The sequence below is a fragment of the Engraulis encrasicolus genome, chromosome 12 (genome assembly GCF_034702125.1).
Source record: "Engraulis encrasicolus isolate BLACKSEA-1 chromosome 12, IST_EnEncr_1.0, whole genome shotgun sequence".
NCBI classification, from domain to species: domain Eukaryota; kingdom Metazoa; phylum Chordata; class Actinopteri; order Clupeiformes; family Engraulidae; genus Engraulis; species Engraulis encrasicolus.
Window position 1 is genome coordinate 38766650 of NC_085868.1, and position 14978 is coordinate 38781627.

The 14978-nt window shown below is 43.7% G+C and overlaps 1 protein-coding gene across 6 annotated transcripts in view; it reads right to left on the bottom strand.

Annotated features, from left to right (window-relative positions):
• mcf2la (mcf.2 cell line derived transforming sequence-like a) overlaps positions 1 to 14978 on the bottom strand; it is a 110378-nt gene that overhangs the window by 13129 nt on the left and 82271 nt on the right. For all 6 annotated transcript variants that reach the window (XM_063212151.1, XM_063212147.1, XM_063212146.1 and 3 more), the window contains exons 11-16: positions 4202 to 4393; positions 3270 to 3461; positions 2197 to 2356; positions 755 to 813; positions 430 to 509; positions 187 to 253 (exon numbers count right to left, since the gene is read on the bottom strand). In XM_063212151.1, the coding sequence (XP_063068221.1) occupies positions 187 to 253; positions 430 to 509; positions 755 to 813; positions 2197 to 2356; positions 3270 to 3461; positions 4202 to 4393 (750 nt within the window). The remainder of the gene's footprint in view (positions 1 to 186; positions 254 to 429; positions 510 to 754; positions 814 to 2196; positions 2357 to 3269; positions 3462 to 4201; positions 4394 to 14978) is intronic.

Sequence of the window (14978 nt, forward strand, 5' to 3'; positions counted from 1 at the left end):
TATCCACCTCAACGCCGCCCTAGGGCTCACCAATGCCCCTCTGGGTGGCTGTACCGTCCCCATTGAGAAACATGAATTTAAATTATTAAATCATTGAAAAAGTGAAACTTCATTATTCTAATGATTCTTGACACATGAATGAACATATTTTGAGGTTTTGTTTGTGGTTTTGCTGCGTTGTCTCACCTGTAGGACACACAGCAGCTCCTCCACATACGCTCTCTCTGTCTCCAGCAGCTCGTTCATCACATGCCTACGGTACACACACACGCACACGCACACGCACACGCACACACACACACACACAAGCGCACACACACACAGTGAAAAAAAAATGTTTGGTTTTTTTAGTACCATTTCGTTTCTATTTCTATGTATGCACGTGAAATTAATATTAAATTATTAAACCCCAAAACATCCCCTGCTTACCGCCGGAGCACAGCCAGGTTCTCCTCCTCCTCTGATAGAGATGGAGGTCTGCTGTTGGTCCCATTGGGCAGGCTGGGGTCCTAGAATCACACAAACAAACAAGGACACCAGTAAGAATGGGATCCCTCTTCTCCCAAAGAAGCCGTTTAGCAAAAACAAACCTGATTCAATAACGACTAGGTGAGAATGACATTTTGACTGGAATTAAGTTAAAAAGAAACCCTTTCTGAAAGCACCAGTTTAGTCTATTTCCATAGGATAGTAGCACATTTCACACAGGGTTATTCTAGGCATAACAGAAAGTAGATAGACTCAGGATACTCACTTTCTTACAGCCACTGATGATCTCTGCATCGGAGCCTTCTTTCTCTTGGCTTCTGTGAGCTGTTAGTGCACAAACATGATACATTAATTAAAAAAAACAATGTATGAATTGATTCAATTAACACCACACAAATAACACAACTACACAAGTATCACCATGCAACTGGAATACATTGTGGTACGCAAAATGTGTCTTCCATATAAACACAAGTGTAACTCTTCCCATCACCACCAGGTGGCGTAGTGGAACTGCATGTTATGTTTCTCATGTTTGCAGTCTTTTGTGTGCATCCAGCAGGAGCTGCAGTTGCACGTGAGCTCTGACATTGCAGATGATGTGTGGTGAGTGTGAGTGTGGGCTGCATATGTAACAAAGCATATGGTAGTGTTTTAGAGGTGATGTATCATTGTGTGTGTGTGTGTGTGTGTGTGTGTGTGTGTGTGCGTGTGCGTGTGCGCGCGCGCGTGTGTGTGTGTGTGTGTGTGTGTGTGTGTGTGTGTGTGTGTGTGTGAGAGAGAGAGAGAGAGAGAGAGAGAGAGAGAGAGAGAGAGAGAGAGAGAGAGAGAGAGAGAGAGAGAGAGAGAAAGAAAGAGAGAGAAAGAGAGAAAGAGAGAGAGGGAGGGAGATAAAGGGGCTGAATTGGGGCAGCATGTCAAATATGTTGACAGTCTCTTAAAGGGGGGGATATGAGGATTTGAACAATATAGTCCCAACCAGCCCCCATCCCCTCCATGGGTGGCCAGCAGCAGAGCCTTATCGCTATACTAATGACGCCAACATTCTTTGATAAACGTCAACAAGTTGTCCATGACACACCCACTAATGACTTGCATCCGATGCACGTGGCTGGTAGCAACAAGCAAAAGGCTGGCCTTTCTGAAGCTGAACAGACAGCACCATCATTTGTCCTCTGCTAAGGACAGCAGAGGACACGCTAAGTTTGAAGGGAGAGAATGGGAGCCTCACCAGGGAAAACCAGGGTGATGATTTTAGACAAGGCAAGATCAGTTTAGCAGTTTGGTCATTTTAGCATTGTGAGAACACTGAGGACTTGAGAGAACTTGGCAAGAGATGAGGTGAAGTATATTTTGGGTCTTCTTAAGCTTGTATTTCAGAGGATAGTGAAAAGAGCACAGGACATTAGTGGAAGACAGCCAGATGGGGCAGGGTTGGGTTGGGAAATGACTGGATTTCTGAACCAGGTGTGTGGATTTAGGAAGGTGGTGAAGATGTGCCTGACCTGGTGAAGACATGGGTAATTTGGGCTGGGTAAGGTGTATCTGTAATGTACCTTACACAGTGAGGACATGGGTAATTTGGGGAAGGTGAGGTGCATGTCTGTTAGTATACCTCACCTGGCGAGGAGATGGGTGATTTGGTGAGGCTATATCTCACCTGGTGATTTGGGGAAGGTGAGGTGTATCTCTGTTAGTGTATCTCACCTGGTGAGGAGATGGGCGACTTGGGAAGGGTCTCTGGGCGCGGGGCCACGGGCTGGACGGGCCTCGTCTGCTTGGCGGCGAGCTTCTTCAGGCTGACCCTCCGCTTGTCAAACATCTCCTGCATTGACACCTGCTTCTGGAGAACCCTCTCCACCTGCTCCTGCTCACACCAATACAAAGGACCACACACACACACAGACACACACACAGACACAGACACACAGACACACAGACACACACACACACACACACACACAGACACACAGACACACACACACACACACACACGTGAGTAGGTGATTAACACGTATTTTAAAAAAATTTAAGAGTGTGTAGGTTTGTGTATGTGTGTGCATGCACATGTGACTTGTGTGTTTGTGTGCCGGAGTAAAGCCCCTTTACTTCCCTTATTCACCCTCATCTGTATGCAGCTCCCACACACACACCTGATTGCTCTTAATTAATTAGCGAAACACATGCGCTCGTTAGCTGAAATCAGCTGGAACATGCGGTCCAGGAGGACCGGCCTCTCTCAAGGGCACCGCCATTAGCTCTGGCACCGCTAGCTAGCGCGCTATTCGCATTACTAATCATATGCGAGACAGACATAGCGCTTTAGTGACAGTAGGAGTAGTGTGCTGTATACCATATACTTACTCTTCTACTATCGCTATTGATAAGATTTGTATATTGGGTGACATCCATAAATAATCGTAGATTTCGGTGTGCTTCATATTGCATTTCAGGACACTCACATATGAATAAAAAGAAATATTACAATGGATCAAACAAACCAAATTGTGAAATAATACAGAAGGACATGACAAATGACATGTTGTCCTTGATTTCATTTGATTGTGGTGGCACATCTTGATGAAACCATTATGCCTGATTTTGACTTGACCTGACCTTTTTATTTGAATTTTTAATTCTTAAATAAAACAAATTTGGGGGCAGGGGGCATGTCAGGATGAGCATCCTAACCAGCAAATGTAACCCACAAAACCCTCTGCATACCATATGTGACACCTGCTGACAGGTAAGCCATATGGATGGGTCTCTGCAGCGCTTACCCTGAACTCTGAGTTGAGCACACTGTCGTAGTCCCTCCATATGGAGCAGGGGTCCGTCAACCTGTGCTGATTGGCCGTCTCCAAGTAACGCTCCAGCTCCTGTAGAGCTGACTCCGCCCCGTCCTGAGACTGACACTTGTCCACCGGCTGGGAGGCCAGCAGGTAAATGCCACTGTCACACCACCTGGTGGCCTGGAGGGAGATAATGATGGGGGGGGGAGAGAGAGAGAGAGAGAGAGAGAGAGAGAGAGAGAGAGAGAGAGAGAGAGAGAGAGAGAGAGAGAGAGAGAGAGAGAGGAGAGAGAGAGAGGGAGAGAGAGAGAGAGAGAGAGAGAGAGAAGAGAGAGAGAACAATATGACTGTTTAGGTTTTGGGAGAAAACCAATTAGAGTTCAATAAGATCTGACCTTTGTCACATATCTGGCTTAAGTTCTTATCTTAACCGGTGCTGTCTTCCTCTAGACACTGTGCTTATAAGACAGTGGATTACAGATACTTCATTGATCCTGAAGGAAATGAAGGTGCCCAGCAGCAGATACACATAACATCCACTGCACAAATCTAAATACATCTGACTATACACATATACTATATACTCATGAACGGTGTGACATGTTTCATGTGCGTTACGCCCTTTTATGGGGGAAAACATTGGCGGGAAAGCCATTGCAAGTCAATTGGTGGTGTTGGGAAAGAATAAACGAAATAGTAGTTAATTTTCACCTTCAAAGAATAAACGAAAGACAAGGACCTGTAGACTAGCGTTGTTCACGCTCAACATGCCGAAAACGTGTTGTGTTGCCGGCTGTTCAAATAATATAGCCAAACAGCCGTGGCTGAAGCATGGACTGTCATTTAGGCTAGCCGATGTAGCATGCGTATAATACATAGGGGAGATAAGTTCTACTGTATAATCTGCTGTATATATGTACCTTCTCCAGGCATTGGTGCAGCTCCATGGCCTTGGCCAGGTGGGCCTTCTTGGCCCTCATGACGGAGCCGATCTCCTCGGCGATGGTGCGCAGCTCGGAGCACTTGGGCAGGATGGAGTCCACCGCGTAGTGGGAGCTCTCGATCAGCTGGTCGCCCTCCGAGGCCAGGGACAGGGCGTGCTCCAACACCTCCTATTGACGACAAAAGACACACAAGCATCATTAATATCACAATACATCACATTACATTACACTCAGCTGTCTTACAGTTACAGACTTACAGGGTATACTGTAGATAGATTTCCCAGCAACGTCACTAAGGTAACAATTGAGCATGCAAGGGGCAGAAAGCTGCTCGGTTTACGATCGTTTTCTATTGACGCCGTGGATAACTTGTCTGAAAAAGTGGAATTATAAGATGCTGATCTGTTTTCAACTGTACTTGCAGAGTTAGTTATGTAATCGGGATGATTTGTATACCTTGCACAGGGCATCTGATTTTTAGGAAATGAAGTTTACAGTCCATGGAGCCGTGTGGGGTTGGAGTGCGATAGGGAGTGGAATGGTGGGATTTGAACCTGCAACCCTCTGATCTGAAGCCCATTAGTCCACAGCTGCCCCATCATCATCATCATCATCATAATCATCATGAAAAGGGCTAAAACCAGTTGTTACTTGTTTCAGATGGATTGGGCCAAACCACAGTGGGTTTACATACAGTGTTGAATCTCGCCCTCCAACCCGTGCCTGCAGTTCACCTAGGGAGCGCTGTCGAGACAGCAGAGCTCATAAGGCTGGCGCTAATAACTTGACATTGTGCTCGCTGTCGGCTGAAACTTGACAATATTACTGTAAGTTCTGAAAAACCAATGTGGATTTCAATGAAATGTACAATAACCTGGGAGTTATGTCCTTCTGATTTCCTACAGCTTTGGCATTTATGAGTCAGGCTCCGCTAGCATCTTGCTAACAAAATTGCTTTACGGCCGTCGTGATCACAGCAATGCAGCCGGCCGACCAATCCAAACGCAGTGTGTGAAGCCACTCGTGACGTCATATTGACAATAAAGTCGTATTTTACAAAGATCCAGAGAGTTTAAACATTCAAACTAAGTGCTGTTTGAAAGAATAATTCATCCTGCCTTTGGGAAAAATAAAATGAAACGACGATACCAATTCTCTCCCAAAGCAATGGCAGCATCTGTGGATGAGCTCCATGGACCCCATTCATTCTAACAGCCTCTGCGCTCCTTGGCGCTCCTCTGCGCTGTCTGGATGGCGCCACTTAGTGGACAGTACCACCCGGAAAAAGTCGCGAGATTCCTCTCTCGTACTACCCATAAACACTCTCTGGCCAAACAGACAAATATTCGTAAAAGTGAAGTGTGAGAAAGTGACCTTCCCTCTCACTGTTTTACGTTTTAAAGACTATTCGATTGTGAATGAGTTGCGTTATTTAATTCTGGTGCTTATTGCGCACTGAGAGACATGAAACTGGCAAGAAGCGCACACGCATACACGCACACATTCACACACGGGCACATAGACCCGCGAACACAGTAACTCCTAAATGTTTGAATATTCCAGCGAGCTCGGAAAAATTGGACTCCTTTCACTGACGTTTCTCATTGCATTGTCGCACTGTCGCGGGGAAGTGCGCCCTCACTGGCAGGACTTTAACATCACCGTGACTTTGGGAATGGGAAATGTGTTGTTGAAGGGGCGGGAGTTATGTGTCGGGTGTTGTGCAATATTTGTTGGGGATTTTTGTCTATTTTTGTTTTGTGTGGGTGAAGTGCCGTGGCAAATTGTATTTATAGTATAGGCAATGGGTGAAAAAATCGCTCACAAGGTGATACAAGCATGAAAATTGGCACAGGTGTTCATTAGGACATGCTTATCAATATCAGGGGTGGAGGCACTCAAAATTCCATGTTGCATAGCAACGGTTGCTAGGCAAAGCATTTCCCTTAGCAACCAGCATCAATTATGCAGTTTCTAATTGATTTTGTGGTATTAAGGCATATGTACCCTGAGCCATTGTCTTAAAATCACTGTAGCAATGCTGAGAAAGGCTCCATATTACAAATATGCACCCTTTTCCTTACAGTAGCAACCAGCATCAATGAAAACAGGTTCCGAGCAATTCAGTGATATTGTGATGTCTGAATATTGACCGTGTGTCCTAAAATCACTACATGAATCCTTCAAGAGGTTATACATTAGCAACGTGTGACAATGGCCCCTTTGATGTCATTTTGTTTCCATTTAAGTCAATTATGTGAAAAATACAATTTATACTTCAATTTACTTTTTGAAGATATAATGTCTCAATATGTTTTATATGTCTCAGTACACATCAGGCCTGTCTTTATCTTTATATATGAGCCTAGTAAAGCCATCTGACAATTCAGAGGTAAAAACTGAACATTTTGGTAAGACAAAAAGCATACATGAATACAGTTAGGACAGTGCTGTGTTGTAAATTGTGACCTAGCAAAGTTATTCTTGACATGTCCTGGTAGCCTTTTATTGATCACTATATACGTATAGTGAGTTGGGTGCTACAATATTAAGATACAAACTGGTTTACAAAAAGTTGGGACACTTGGTATTTTGTAAATTAAAACAAAATATTCTTCAATTCATACAAACATTCGATCCATACATAAGATGGAGAGCTGTGCAAAGAGAGGAAAGCTGAAAGGATAGCAATCCAAGTTGTTTCCACTACATCAGGACAGTTTTGACCATGGGGTGGCCAGGTTGGGGCCCATTGAAATTCTGCTACTTGGAAATATAACAAGTTCATATTCTGGTTCTGGGCATCCTGTGTGGTGTCGCATTGAGAGCAATGGTATTAGAATAGAATAGAATAGAATAGAATAGAATAGAATAGAATAGAACAGAACAGAAAGCCTTTATTGTCATTATACAAAGTATACTGAGATTTGAGCTTCCCTACGAGGTACACAGTCCTTTATACTGTAGATGAATACATTCCAGTAAGTGTAAGTTCACTTTAGTGACAGCTTTGGGGAAGAATATTCATTTCAAACTAGGCTAGTCTATGTGGTGTACTATTGATATTACTGTAATTATAGCATACACATATAGCATAAGCATATCTCATCATGCATGCAAACTTACTCACAATACATTCAGACTATTAGCTGTGGAACTCAGACTGTGAACACTATGGAAACCAATTTCAGTCTTTTGCCATAGCTGATGTTTGTGAATCTGGCAAAATGGTGAGGGTTTTGGGAAGTATGTGTGTGGTCTTTAAACACCTTCATCTATGACTGGGTTACTCTTGAACAATGCTCAGGGAACATTTCACTCCTCATCAGGATTGTACAGGTTGCTGTTAATATCTGCTGGGCATTGCTGCCTGTCGCACCTCCTCCGGTGCCCATGGGTCAGCGAGAGAAAATAAGACTTGTGAAACAAACATCTTTATTGTATCAATTACTAGACAAACATAGGGAATACACATTCATAATGCATAAGTATCATCTTCAGGTCTTGAGGTAGGGTATAGTGAGGATTCATATATTTCTCTACAGTTGTTAATGTCACACCTCCCTAAGAGATGGTCAAGGTGTGAGTTCTGTGATTCTATCTCAAGAAGGCTTCTCTAAACAGTTGTGATCCAATGTCTCCCACTCACCAAGGCTATCCTGCCACAGCATATCAAGAGGGCAGTTGGCTATTGCTATGCAGGCATGTAGTGTTGTATCAGCAGTTGTCCTCTCTGCCTGAGTGGGGATGGACTGGCTCAGCATGGTGGAAGGTTCTTTGGTCAAATTTGCCTAAAACCAGTGCAAATTGTCCATAGTTGCTGAAGTGTTCTTGATAGAGCAGATGTCAAGACTATGTGTTCATGTGCATCTCAAATGCACTGACTACACAAAGCTGACTGTAAGAAAACAATGCCTTTGGCAGTGAAATTCTGCCAATTGAAAATGTTTAAATTCTGTCTAGCTATAGTCGATAGTAATCGATAGTAGAAATATTATAGCCTAGTGTTATATAGAAATGAAAGGTTTGGTACTTTTAACTTTGTAAATACAATATACACTCAGTAGAGGGGTGTAATATTATTAACCTGACCAGTATAGAGAAAAACACATGTCTTTGTATTCCAAATACTATCTGTTGTTTTGAATGTAACTTATCTTTAACTTGACATATAATTAGGCCCTTTAGGTTGAAAGAATTTTACAGTCATCCTAAATATATTAGTCCATTTAGTTTTGGATATAATAATGAATAATACTGGGGTAAGCATGAGGATCACTGTCAGATGACACTTCTCAACACAGCACTTATGTATCATGTACTATACGTACTGTATGCATTCTTTCTTCCTGATTTTTTTTGCCTGGTCAGTTGGTAGTATTTGGTACATGTATATAAAGATAGGCCTAGAGACATTTGTAAAGCCAGTTTCACTAACATGATTTTAAAAAGACATTATCATTTAACATGTAATTATTCACATAATAACAATGATTTTGGGTGGATAAAATTACATCATAAGGGGTCATTATGGTACTTATTTGCCATATAACTTCTTGAAGAATTGCTACAGTGATTTTAGGACAATGTCTCAGGGCACAGATGCCTTCATACCACAAAATCAATCAGAAATGGCATAATTGATACTGGTTGCTAGGGAAAGTGCTTTACCTAGCAACCGTTGCTAGGTAACATGGAATTCTGAGTGCCTCCACCCCTGACATTGATAAGCATGTCCTAATGAACACTTGTGCCAAGTTTCATGCTTGTATCACCTTGTGAGCGATTCTTCCAGTATTTAACACCCATTGCCTATACTATTATGTATGTGTTTGTTATTTTGATTTCTGTAAGATTATGATGTGCAGTATAATGTTAGATTATGATTATATCCCCGAAACGCGGAGCGTCGGGGATGTAATGGTTTTGCGTGCGCGTCCGCCGCGTCCGCCGCGTCCGCCGCGTCCGCCGCGTCCGCCGCGTCCGCCGCGTCCGCCGCGTCCGCCGCGTCCGCCGCGTCCGCCGCCGCGTAAGGTCTTTCGTGTTAACGCGATAACTTTTGAACGGATGTTTGGATTTGTCCCAGATTTTTTGGGTGAATGCTCTAGGGCAGGTTCATGAACTGATTCGAATTTGGAGGTCAACACTTTCAAGATGGCTGAATTCAAGATGGCCGAATTTTTGTTTGGTCCATAACTTCTGACCGGGTGGATGGATTTGTCCCAGATTTGGTGTGTGAATGCTCTAGGGTAGGTTCATGAACTGCTTCGAGTTGGGAGGTCAACACTTTCAAGATGGCTGAATTCAAGATGGCCGAATTTTTGTTTGGTCCATAACTTTTGAACAGATGTTTGGATTTGTCCCAGATTTTTTGGGTGAATGCTCTAGGGCAGGTTCATGAACTGATTCGAGTTTGGAGGTCAACACTTTCAAGATGGCTGAATTCAAGATGGCCGAATTTTTGTTTGGTCCATAACTTCTGACCGGGTGGATGGATTTGTCCCAGATTTGGTGTGTGAATGCTCTAGGGTAGGTTCATGAACTGCTTCGAGTTGGGAGGTCAACACTTTCAAGATGGCTGAATTCAAGATGGCCGAATTTTTGTTTGGTCCATAACTTCTGACCGGGTGGATGGATTTGTCCCAGATTTGGTGTGTGAATGCTCTAGGGTAGGTTCATGAACTGATTCGAGTTTGGCAGACAACACTTTCAAAATGGCGGAATTTTCATTTGGCCCATAACTTCTGACTGGGTGGATTGATTTGCCCGGTAACACCTTATTTTAATTGTTCACCATTTCAGTGAATCTACCATATTAGGTACAGTGTAATAACCAATGTAACAATATTTAATACCATGTAATACTAGTGTAATACCAGTGTAACAATAAGCAATATCAGGTACAGTGTAATAACGAGTGTAACAGTATGCAATACCATGTAATATAGTGTAATACCAGTGTAACAATATGCAATACCATGTAATACCACTTGAGCACAAACACATGATGTAGGCTAAGTAAAAAAAATACATTGTATTAAATGTTGTTACACTGGTTATTACACTGTACCTAATGTGGTATATCCACTGAACCATTAAAACAGTATTACCATTTGCCCCATTTTTTGCTTCATTTTCACAATAGTCGTTTGGTTTTAAGCCTATGCACGTCATGTCACGTCTGTATGTATCATATACGTTTACGAAATGGTGGACGGGAGTGGTAGGAATGATGGGGGACTGGAAGCGTCGCGTTTCGGGGATATACCTTAAGCAGTCGAAGGCGACTGCACAGGCAGTCTAGTTTCATTTTGTTAAGACTCGACTGTGATTACTGGTTCGAGAGTAGGGACCAATTAGAGTGTAATTGGTTGGCGCCATAGTGAGCAAAGTTAAAAAAAACCAGGTGAATGGGGAGGAGCAGGTTGGAGCAATCAGCTGATAATCTGATTGCTCCCCCTCCCTAGCTGCTTTTAAAACTCACCTTAAAACTCACTTTTATGCATTAGCTTTTAACACTGTATGACCTCTGTGTTTGCACCTAGTTATTTATCTATCTATTTATACTTTTATTCTTTTTATTTCTTTGTTCTTAAATGTTGATCATCCCCTTAGCTCTTATATGTATTCTTATTTTTAAATATGTGTCGTTATGAAACTGTCTTTTTATGGTTTGCCCTTTAGCATAACCTATCCCCCCCCTTTTTTGTTCTACATGATGCTCAGTTTTTAGATCTTATTGATTGTGATTTTTCTTCTTTATCTTGTCCTATGTCCTCAAGTATGTCTATGTGTTCTAAGGTTGAAAGTTTCCTTTCAAGTCCTCCTACTTGTCCAGCACTTTGGACAGCTACCTCTGTTGTATTTTAAAGTGCTTTATAAATAAATTGACTTGACTTGACTTGATAATCGGAGGAGCTGACTCCATGATTCGAAATTAGGAACTGCTGTTAACCGGAGAGTAGTGTCCTTGAAGCTGTTGATGAGAGCAGCGAGTTACACAGGTGTCCTGAAACCTTGTTGCAGCAAGAGTCTAAAGTTTTGGCTTATGTTATATGTCAGGTGGTCGTGTTATGTTTGTTTGCCCACGTGCACATTTATCTTGCTTGTACAAATAAAAATATAATTTGGAGTCCTGAAGTTGCCTTTCACCATCCACCTCTTGAACTCAACCGTGACGGTCTATCCTGGTAGAGAGAAGTGTCTGCTTTTCCACATGAAGTCAGGTGCACCCTGTCACAACCCTGTCAATTATGGAAACACCATTATTGATTTTTCACAAATTTTACAATGCTCAAAAGATAGGTAGTGGGGGGCGCTGTGGCGCAGTGCGCTTGCATGCCCACCCACGGGGACCCCGGTTCGAGTCCGGCCGGGGTCATTTCCCGATCCTCCCCAGTCTCTCTGTCCCATTCGCTTCCTGTCACCATCTTCGACTATCCTATCAAATAAAGGCATAAAAGCCCCTAAAAACATATACTGTATATATAAAAAAGATAGGTAGTGTTGCTTTAAGTGGAAGAGTAGGTATGCACTCATTTCCCAGTGCAACAGCAGGACGCAGCAGCGCCCGTTTATAACCAGTTAGAGGCAGCGTGTGCTCAGGCCCTCAGCAGCACATTCTAATAATAATTTTAGGTGAGTCGAGACTTTTTTTCAGCAATAAGCCTGGCAAGACAAAAAAAACTATGGAAAAGCTGACTGCTTTTTTAAACTGCTGTGCGATAAGAAATATTTAAATGTGTGAGCGTGTTTGTTTTCTTTTTCCACATGTATTCAGGACTCCGATTCTCGAAACATTGTTGCTAACCAGTTAGCAACTTACTAGGTTTCCAATGGGAAATTGCATTATTTACAACCAAGTAAGTTGCTAAGTCGCACCCCAGGATAGATATTGAGTTCTGCTTATCAAGCCTTACCACCACTCCATCCAAGCAGGACACATTTTTTCAGCAACTTTCAAAACGGAATAAATATCTTCCATTTCTTAAAAAAATAGTCATGTGTAGGAATGCCAGGCAATGGGACAGTATTTCCTTTGAACCAGTGACAAATATGATGACCCATATACGCGTCTAAAAATAACAGTGGAGAGAAAGCAAAGAAAGGGAGACATGCAAGCTCTTTGCACGTCTCGATAATCTGTGGCAGACCAGACCAGCACTAAAAATTATATATAATTCACGAGCGCACTGCGGTCCCCAGAAATATTTGGTTCTATTTTCATTGCAAAAACATGAAAGATTCTTGTTTTTTTATTATTATTTTCAGGAGCAAGCGAGAGACATCTGTCTGCCTGTAGACCTCTGTGTGAAATGGTCAAGTGCGTCTCTGCCCACATCACTGAAGAATATTCTCTCTCCCTCTCTCTCTCACACAGACGCACACGCACACACACACAAACCACTGGCTGTCCCATCATGGGTGATCCCTCCTTTACCAACCTGCCTCCATATCTCCTTCTCTTCTCTCTTCACCCATCCCCCACTCACTCTGTTCTCTGAGCCCTCCCTCCCAGCATCCCTCCGTCTATCGCACTCGCTCCCTCGCTCATTCTCTCCCTCCCTCACCCAGTCTCTCCATCTCTATCCCCCCCTCTCTCTCCCTGGCTTATTTTCTCTATCCTTCTCTTTCACTGCTGCTCTCTCCTTTGCAGGCCCCCTCTCCCTCCCTCTGCCCTCTGCAGCAACCCGCCCTTCTCTCTCACTTCCCTGCTTGCTCTCTCTGTCTCTCTCCCTCGCACGCTCTCCCTCTGTCTCGCTCTCTCTCTCTCTCTCTCTCTCTCTCTCTCTCTCTCTCCCTCTGTCTCTCTCTCCCTCTGTCTCTCTCTCTCTCTCTCTCTCTCTCTCTCTCTCTCTCTCTCTCCCTCTGTCTCTATTTCTTTCTCTCGCCCCCTCCCTCGCTCCCCTCTGCAGCAACAGCAGGCGGTCTCTCCTGATCGGCACGTGCGGTGCAGTGATGCTTTAAAAGGCACCAGCGCCGGCAGCAGTAGAATGCCGCCTCAGCATCCCCCTCCCCACTCTTCTCCTCCTCTCCACTCCACCCCTCCTCTTCTCTACCTCTCCTTCCTCACTCTTCTCCTCCCCTCCTCTTCTCTACCTCTCCCTCCCCTCTCTTCTCCTTCCCTCCTCCTCTTCTGTACCTCTCCCTCACCTCTCTTCTCCTCCCCTCCTCCTCTTCTCTACCTCTCCCTCCCCTCTCTTCTCCTCCTCTTCTCTCCTCTACCGCTCCCCTCCACGCTACCTTCTTCCTCCCAACCAACCAACCAACCAACCAACCAACCAACCAACCAACAGCCAGTTCCTTCCTCCAACACTGGACCTTTGCTCTCCTTTGATTCATTAAAACACAAAAGGAAACAGCCCCCCAGAGCCCCTCTCTCTCTCTGCCCCCCCCCTCCTGTCCCCCTACAGCACACTGCCCCAGCCCCTACAGTCCCACAGCTTGTCTGGTCACAGTTGGCTGAGCGAGGTGACAGGTTTGTTGCTGTTAGGAGGCACGCTGGTGGTGGTGGAGGAGGAGACCCAAAAGACAGGAGCAGCAGCCCTGTCAAGCTCCGGCCTTCAGCTGATACAGGAGAGGACAAATCCGTGCCTTTTAAGGAAGAACTGAGAAGCTAAGAAAGGACAAGTCAATGTTGTTTAAGGACAAACAGGCGAAGAGAAGTGTTTCCCACACTCCGTCTACCTCAGCCAAAGAAACAAAAATGGTCTACCATTGGTGAACCTGATGAAGCAACAGTGAAACCAAACAAACTACCAGCAAAGAATACCAGTGTGCTGTGTTTCATCCCTACTTTACTTAAAGAAAAATGGTCGTTAAGTGTTTTAAGACTGACAGAGAACCGTGCCAGTGTCTGTTCCTGCTCCTAATGACGAAGCGGTTGATGTGTTGTTCACACCAAACATGGAAGCGTTTGGAAACTGGAAATTTGGTTCACCGTCCATTCACAGACAATCAATTTTGTTGCCATTAAAACTAGTGCAGGTACTCACTTCAACACCAGACAAGCCAGTCTGCAAACAGCTTGTGAGGCTTCCCTCCAGCTACTGAAGCCAGTTGAGACCACAGTTAATAGCCATCCTCCATTTGATCAATGGGACTGCCAGAGCCTCGTGCCATAAACCCTCGCATGGGACTTGGCTGTCCCAAAACAGGGGGACAGCCACCGGGCAAGGGTACCCTTGAGGACCCAGGCACACAGGCTCGCTCTGCTCTGTTCTAGTTTTATTTTATTTAGTCTTTAAAATATGTGTTTTTAACAATCTCTCTGACACAGAGATGGGGTATTCAGGTGAGGCACAAAGGATAGTTGAGGACAATGAGGGTGCCATCAATGTACGTATGTGCATACAGGCTTTTAAAAAGGGGAGCAGGACTTAATAGCTATCCACATACGCATCGACACATGCACTCTGCTTTAACCAGATTTTTACTCACAATGTCTGTTTTTTGGGGGGCTTTCAAAACCCCCAGTTTTTTTTATTATAATTTAAGATTTTCCTGACCATGGAAAATAGCTGTTGCACGCTAGCACAATTAAGAATGTTGAGATGTAATTTACATCATGTCAAGCAAGATATATTATCTATCAAAATGATAATTATATTATATTATATTATATTATATTATATTATATTATATTATATTATATTATATTATATTATAGCTTCGCACTGCAGTTGAATGCAACCCTAGGGTCAATTTGCTTTTGCACTCTATTAGTTGGCCATAAATCATAAATCTGTAGACT